At 38.1% G+C, this 7,820-nt stretch overlaps 1 protein-coding gene across 2 annotated transcripts; it reads left to right on the top strand.

Annotated features, from left to right (window-relative positions):
* Positions 1 to 3,608: 3,608 nt before the first annotated feature.
* Positions 3,609 to 7,557, top strand: LOC104897537 (squamosa promoter-binding-like protein 16). Of its 2 annotated transcripts, none has more exons than XM_010684425.4 (4): positions 3,609 to 4,159; positions 4,989 to 5,457; positions 6,139 to 6,275; positions 6,727 to 7,557. In XM_010684425.4, exons 2-4 carry the CDS (start codon positions 5,030 to 5,032, stop codon positions 7,320 to 7,322), a joined length of 1,161 nt encoding a protein of 386 aa, XP_010682727.1. In that variant the 5' UTR covers positions 3,609 to 4,159; positions 4,989 to 5,029; the 3' UTR covers positions 7,323 to 7,557. The 2 variants fall into 2 exon arrangements, with proteins under 2 accessions (XP_010682727.1, XP_010682726.1); XM_010684424.4 differs by having other exon boundaries at positions 3,609 to 3,935.
* Positions 7,558 to 7,820: the final 263 nt, after the last annotated feature.

Consider the following 7,820-nt stretch of genomic DNA (forward strand, 5'->3'; position numbering starts at 1 on the left):
GTTCTTGATTCTGGAGCGTCTTGTCATATGTGTTCGCGCAGGGAGTGGTTTATGAACTATAAACAGGTTGATGGAAGTGTTACTATGGCCAACAGTGAGGTCTGTAAGACAGTTGGTATATGGTCCATCAGAATTAGGACATGTGATGGCAAAGTCTGTACTTTGAATGATGTTAGGCATGTTCCACAGGTCACAAAGAATCTGATTTCACTTAGTCTGTTAGACAAGAAAGGGTTCAGTTTCAAAGGTGAGGGTGGAGGGTTGTATGTCTACAGGGGTTCAAAGATGATTCTGAAAGGGGTTAAACGGGAGACATTGTATGTGTTGCAAGGGTCTACGTTATCTGAGTTGAAGCTGCATTCTGAGTTGACAAGTGATGGTCTTGAGTGTAAGGTGGAGCTTATGGGGGCTTCTTCACAGGTTGAGAGGTCAGAGTCAACGGGAATGAGTTCAACAACCGGGTTTGGGAGTACTACTTGGGTTGAGGATGAGAGTGTCAACAATGGAGTAGAGTTTGTGGGAACTTCTACACAACTGGTTGAAACTAAGGGTCATCAAGAAGAACAACCAAGGGTCTCTCATCAGCAGATTGGTATGATAAGGTTCGGTTCTATCGATACTTGTGTGCCAGCTTACAGCTATGGGGTCTCGAGCGACATGTCTTTGCCAGGGAGTGTTGGGTTGAGAGGTGATTCTGCAAGAAGTCACCAAGAGGTAGCTAGATTGGAACTCCAGGAGGAGTTGTCTGCGTTCCAGTGAGAACGGGATGAAGTGCTCCGGCGCGAGCATAGAAGAACTTCGACGGAAGTCCCCCTGCGCCAAGGGTGATTTGTTTTGGGTACTTAGACGTAAGTGCAAATGACTCTAGTTGGAGCAACTGGCAGAGTACTGGCTCGTCTTGATTAAGGTGGAGCTAGTGTGTTTGCGGTTCAGTGAAGACGATTTGATTTCCGACGGGTAATAAATTGGGCTTTGGGTGAATGCGCAACATGGGTCTCATAGGCTGTGAGATCGGGTTGTTCATGATGAGTGGTCAGCGATCTCGGCGAGATTGGGTGAGACTCATATGGGGGCAATTCTGGGGTCCTTAGGGACTAATCTGTTTTGGTTGTCTTTTGGGACAAATCTGGTGTTTGGGAGATTCTGGGCGTTGTGAGCAATGAATTTGTTTTTCTGGTTATTGTGAGAGAATTCAAGTCAAGGTGGAGATTTGTAAAAGATGCCTTGAATTCAAGCCAAGCTCGAAAACCCGCGGGCGCGGGCTCGATCCCGCGGGCGAAAGAATTCGTCGGTATGCAGCAGCCCGAAATCCCGCGGGCGCAGGGTCGACCCCGCGGGCGGGCAGAATTGTCGTGTGAATGAAGGTGGCTGGCTGCGGGCGCGGGGTACACCCTGCGGGCGCGGGTCGGGCGACTCACAAAAAACGCGTAAACGCGTTTTCTGTTGTGGGTATAAATAGGTTATTTATATCCTAGGGTTTTAGACTACGAATTAGCCTATTTTCTCTTTGTAATCTGGTTTTCCTCACATAATAAAATATTCTCCTCCCTCTCTGCCGTGGATGTAGCCAAATTGGTGAACCACGTAAATCTGGTGTCTGATTTTATCGCTTTTTGCATTCATAATTTGTTTCTCTCTCACATCCGTTATAACAGTAAACAAAGGATTAGAAGAACATTTTGGACTCAAAATGCTAATTTTAAAATCAAAAATTATTAAAAGAGACGGTCTAATTTTAATATAAAAGTAGACCCAGTAACTAAATGGATTAAACTAGTGACCGCAATAAATTAACCTAGTCACTATTGGGCTTTAATATTGGGCTTAGCATTGCCTAATTGTAATTTAAAAGTAGGCGGTCTTCTACAAGACAAACTCTTTTAAAATAGTTGATAGAGGGAGTTTTTTATGAGAGAATGTTGGATATTTCGAGGTGAAAAACAAATATGGTTAAATTAAATATAATTAGTTGTTAGCTATATCAATTAGTTTTTTAAACGAGTTAATATAGTTAGTTATTAGCTAATATTATCAGCTAACAACTATGTGTTAATTGTTAAATAGAACCAAAATATTTATTGAATTAAGATTTTTCTCAGCTATTCCAAGTCATGGATGATTGATGAGAGCAAATGGAAGTAATTCTCTGTTTTGCACGATATAGTGCCGTCCAAAACTGTGTAAGAGGAGAAAAGATGTGGGAGCCCACTACTCACTTCCTCTTGCTTATTTGCTCAAATAATTCTGACAAAGAAGACTAAATACATCCATATGATTTGCTCATACCAATATATTGCACCATACTAGCGTGTCTAATATGCACTCCAGGTCAATTTTTTGTAGAGGGAGCTACAAGAGCGAATGTTATACGATGTTAAATTTCAGGTTTTGAGTATCATCTTTTAAGATTTTAACCAACTAAATTAGTTGACATCCATCGTACTCTAGATCATAGATGTATTTTTTGAAGGTAAGATGAATATCTTTTGCACAAGGAGAAATTGGAGATTCTATATTACAAGGCGTAATAATCGAATCCTTGTGAAGGAGGGCCCACAACTTGGCCAACCTTCTTTATTCGTCATTGAAGCTTTAAACTTTATACATGGTATATGGACTCTATTACAAAAAGTATTAACACCTTAAATGATATTGGAGTAGGTATTAAGTACCTGCTGCAATTCTGATGTTTAACTAAGGACTACTTTTATGTGAAATTAATTTATCGTCAAATGTTTCCTAGAAAGTTTCAAGATGCCATTAAATTATTCCAAAAAGCAAAATGGGCAAAGTAACAAATAACTTGAGTTGAAAAAGAGAAATGAAAGTTAGATACCAAAGATTTAGAAACATCTTAGGAAGTGAAGTCATAGATTTACTCTAACGTACGAGAAACATAGATTTATTCACCACTGCATGTCCCATGTAGAGTTCTAATTCTAAAGGGAATTTTGTATTCTTGCAAAACTTCCATAGGTAGTAGTAGTATTATGTTAAAGATCCAAATTAAAACTTAAAAAGATGTGGGGAAAGTGGGGAGAAGAAAACTCAAGCAACGAGACATCATCCAATGTGACTATGTGAGACACATTATACACAAGAAAGTACTCAACACCATACCTTTCTTCTCTTTGTACTTTTCAATTTTCACTCAAAAAAGTTGAAAGCAACTACACCCTGTCCCTTTCCCCTCCACTCGTTTTTTTTTTTTTTTTTTTTTTTTGAGAGAAGGAAGTGAGGAAAATTCTTACTTTTCTTTTCAAAAATCCTTCTTTTTTCTTTTTTTGTTTTGTTTTACAAACTTCCATTTTCTACTCACTGCAAGCCTCTACACATTTACACACTACTTTTTAGAGGCCTCTATGACTCTACTGGATCAACACCTTTAGCAGGTTAGTTAACCTAGTCTAGTCATAGGTCTAACGCTTGAGAGTAAGGGGATGTAAGGGAATCTCTGCTCCCTAGCACAAGTAGATAACTAGTGGAGTTCGAACACTTCAAAGTCACAAAGTGAGTCCCCCACCACCTCCACGAAGCATGATGGTTATACACACTACTTTCTATTTATATAATTATTATTTTTGTCAGACTTTCTACTAATATACTCTAAAAGAAAGCCTAACTCTTTTCTTTTCCTTCTTAACAGTTAACATCAACCATTATCTCTCTATCTTTCACTCTCATTCTCTCTCTAATTTGTAAGTGTAGTCCCAATAATTTTTCTACTTCTACGTTAGATATAGCCTTAGCTTTTCTTTTCTCTTGTTCCTGCTAAAAAAAACCTACTATTCTACTAAAATAGTAATCCATCTCTTGCTTTCTTCTCTCTCTCTGATCCACACTGTTGCAATATTATTGGTTAGTAATGGAATCATTGTCAGAGAATGAATGGTTGGGAAGCCCAGATCAGTGTCCTTGTTCTGCAACTTTTTTTTGTGAGTTTTTTTCCCACCTCACTCACTGCCTTTTAAGCTAATTTCAATTTTTATATAGGCATTTAGCTCTACTTAGAAGTATTACAAGTAGTTTACATCTCTGCTTTCTTCCTTTCCTAAGTGTTTGGGCCTTCTATTACTCCCACTTTCTTGGATTTTCTGTGCACCCCTTAATTTGACAGTCTAGAAATTATACAATCTGCTTGGTTTCTGAGAATTTCCAGGTACCCATTTTGTAAATTTTACAGCTTTTTCTTCAATCTCATTCTCTTTTGTTATCCTTACTTTTGCCTTAATTTAGTATGCTTTCTAGTTTCTATTCTTATACCTGTTCTTCTTTTCTAGTCTTTCCTGAATTTGCCTATTTTTAGTCCATTTTCTCCAAAATCTGTGCCTTTTTGGAACTGGGTTTTGGGGTTTCAGAAACCTGACTTCTTGTGTGGCAGAGTCATATGGTAAAAAAAAAAAAGAAGTCTTTACTTACCTATTCTGCACTTGTAGCTCTATGTAACTTTTTTCTAGTTTCAAGCATAATAGAAGTACTAGAATAGTATTTCTTATGTTATTTAGCTTGAGGTTTTACTATTTCCATGTGATTTATTGTCATACTTTAGTTGAAAAAGGAATCATGTTTAATTTCATGATAATATTCTAAAGAAAAGGAGCTAGCTTGAGGTTTTTTGTTTGGTGGAAGTTGTTCTAGTTCTCCAAAGTATTTTTCAGAATGCTACTTGCACTTATTTATAATTGGAGGGCCTCTCTCTTTGTCTTAATCCTAATTGATTTCCTAAGACTAATTAATTCCACTTAGAAAATGACTGATATATGCTAGTACTATAACCTAAGTGGAACCTAATTATCCTAATCATTACAAAGATTAGGTATTCACCAAAGAATCTCTGATGACTAAAGTCTATTCTTAGAATCTCGAATGACTAAAGTCTACAATATTTTGTGTTATTGGCTTTTAAAAGAGATGAATGTTCAAGATTTTTGGGTAATTATAGGCTTTCCTCATTATCATATCTATGTTTTGTCATATTCTCATTACAGGAGGACAATAATAGTAAAAAAAGAGAAGGTTATTGTATTATATGGGCTATAATCTAAAGAGGAATTACTGTGACTTGGCTAAGTTGGAGAAGCTTGGGATTGCTACTATTCTTTCAGCCACTTTTGGGTCCTCTAGCTTTGAAACAGAGAAGAAGGCAGAGGGGGAGAGCCTTGTGGATTTGAAACTTGGAAGTTTAGGTGACTTTGGAAAAGGATTGGCTAACAACTTCGAGGATCATACACTCTATCCTCTTATGGACCCATTTTTATCAACAGCTGGATCATCTAAAAGGCCTCGAATACCGAGTAGCGGAGGCCAAGTCGTTTCGTGCTTGGTGGATGGATGCAAGGCAGACCTTAGTAAATGCCGGGACTACCACCGGCGCCATAAAGTTTGTGAGATGCACTCCAAGACCCCAAGAGTTACAATTGGGGGTAATGTACAACGCTTCTGCCAGCAATGCAGCAGGTAAAGTTGCTCTGTAAAAGCTTAATTGAATTCTGATGAGCTATGTTACTTGAACTCGGGTATGAAAGATTTCAATGATTTTGGCCTAAAATGAAGTGTTGAAGTAGTTCACACCCATGTCGGACGGTCCAGCATCCGACACAGGTATTTGAGGTAAAATGAAAAAGCCTGAATAACATAGCTCATAAGAGCTTTTGCTTATGCTGCTTTTATGCTCTTAAAAATTTGTCTTTAGAACTCTGCTACTGAAGATACTTTTAGAGTTTCCTTGTTGGCCTGATGAAATTGGAAATATTATGGTTAGTAGTTTGGATTACTATAATTTTAGTCCTTGAGGAGTAACGGCATTACAGTGAAAACAGTATTGTGAACTTTTGAAAGGTACTTGATTATAGACTTATACCATAAGTGAGTACAGCTGGCTGTGTGTGTCTGGTTGATATGTTTTAATTCCTTTATGATTTGTTCAATCAATGAAGCTCAGATGGTATCTTTACTTCGCAATGTTTGCATACCTAAGTTTTGACCTAAATAGAATGTATATTACGCACCTAAATCATTGCTGATAGTGTATTCTGGCCATTTCCTTCTTTGATCAAGCCAAAAATAAAAAGCACCATAAGTAGCTGCTATGTATGCTGGATCTGGGTAGAACTAAACATCTTCGATTGACATTTGTAGGTTCCACTCACTGGAAGAATTTGATGAGGGAAAAAGGAGTTGTAGGAAACGTCTTGAAGGGCATAATCGCCGTAGAAGGAAGCCTCAACCTGAACCTTTGCCTGTGACTCATGGAAATTTTCTTTCTGCTAGTCAAGGTTCGGATTTTTCCTTCAGTAATATATATGCATGAGGTTATTTTCCATGACATCTTTGAACATCTATATTACTCGGATTTGGGTACTCATGTCAAAGACTTATGTTTCCAAATGTTGACTCTGATAGTTTAGAGAAGAAAAAAAATTATTTGAATCCAAATGTAGTAATAAAATGTCAATACTCACATCAGAGCATTGAAAATCTGACATGGGTATTTGAACTAAAATGAAAAGTATATTGCAACTTTTTTAGCTATGCATAGATTTTGCAGTCCCATATTTAGCAAGGCAGGCAAGTACAAGCAGAATTGTCTGAAACTCTGACCCTATGCTCCCTTGTTGTGTTAGACTGAAACCTGTGTAAGCTAGAAACCGTTTGAAGTTCCAAAGTTCTTGTTACCATATTTGTATAAAACCTTAATACTGCTAGAATTATTTTCATCTTATTTAGGTAGCAGATTCTTGGCATTCAACAATCAACCAATTATTCCAGCTACATCAGTAACTGCTACTTGGTCTGGAGGCGTTAAATCTGAGAGCAACCCAGCACTCTACAATAGCGCGGTACCTAGTTCATACTCTCAAGCCTACAGGGGCAGGCAGTTCCCTTTCTTACAAGTGCCTGAAACCTCACTTTCTGGAGTTTCTTCAGCTGATCAAACACTTCATCACGATGGCAGCAGTAATAGCACCCAAAAATCAATTTTCTGCAATGGCCTAAACCAAGTGATGGACTCAGATCGTGCTCTCTCTCTTCTGTCATCATCAACTGCTGAGACTCCTGAGATGGGTTTGGGCCGTATGATCCATCATCCTAGCCCGATAAACCCTACTCGGCCTATGCTTTCCGGCCTACATTACAATAATCTTGCTTCTCAGTATTCCTCCCAGAGCCATGGATTGGAAGGACATCCAGAAAGTTCCGGACTTTTCGCTAACATGAGGAGCAATAACAGCCTCTGCCAAGATGTTTTCCAGAATGAAACTGATGCATCTTCTGCTAGTGGAGGTGGAGGTCATCAGACACTTTCTTTCTCTTGGGAGTAGTTTCTGCTGTCATTTACTAGTTAATTTTCTTCCCTAATCATAATTAGTCCAGTACTCTACTGATGGATGCATTGTTTTTTTCAAAAAAATCTTCAAGAAGTTAGCTTTCTCTTCAATTTGCTACATTTGATTGCCTAAAAATGCTTGGCAACTTGTCTGTTCTTAAATTTGGTACATTTAGTATTGTAATTCTAAACTTCCCATTTGTTGAAACTTGAAACTCATTTCAACCTAACTCTTTGGCCTTTCCTGCTATTAAGGGTAACTTTCTCAAAGTTCACCCCACTAATAAGGGTAGCTTTCTCAAAGTTCACCCCCACATAAAACAATATCATTTCTAGGATGGAGGGTGTTTATTTATGCAACTCCTCTAGGGATATGTTCTACAGTGCTATATGTCTTTACCCCCTTAATTTGCTGCGGCAATGGCATTGTTATGCTAAAGTTTTAAATATGTTGTTTACTTCCTTTCATACTGGTTAATATGAGAGTCTAGGA

This window comes from Beta vulgaris, chromosome 6 (assembly GCF_026745355.1).
Source record: "Beta vulgaris subsp. vulgaris cultivar EL10 chromosome 6, EL10.2, whole genome shotgun sequence".
NCBI lineage: Eukaryota > Viridiplantae > Streptophyta > Magnoliopsida > Caryophyllales > Amaranthaceae > Beta > Beta vulgaris.

Bases quoted from the DNA above. Each gene is read 5' to 3' on its own strand.
- LOC104897537 (XM_010684425.4), top strand. From the start codon at position 5,030: ATGGGCTATAATCTAAAGAGGAATTACTGTGACTTGGCTAAGTTGGAG. The intron at 5,458-6,138 runs GTAAAGTTGCTC...TGACATTTGTAG, and splicing joins TTCTGCCAGCAATGCAGCAG to GTTCCACTCACTGGAAGAAT. The intron at 6,276-6,726 runs GTTCGGATTTTT...CATCTTATTTAG, and splicing joins TTTTCTTTCTGCTAGTCAAG to GTAGCAGATTCTTGGCATTC.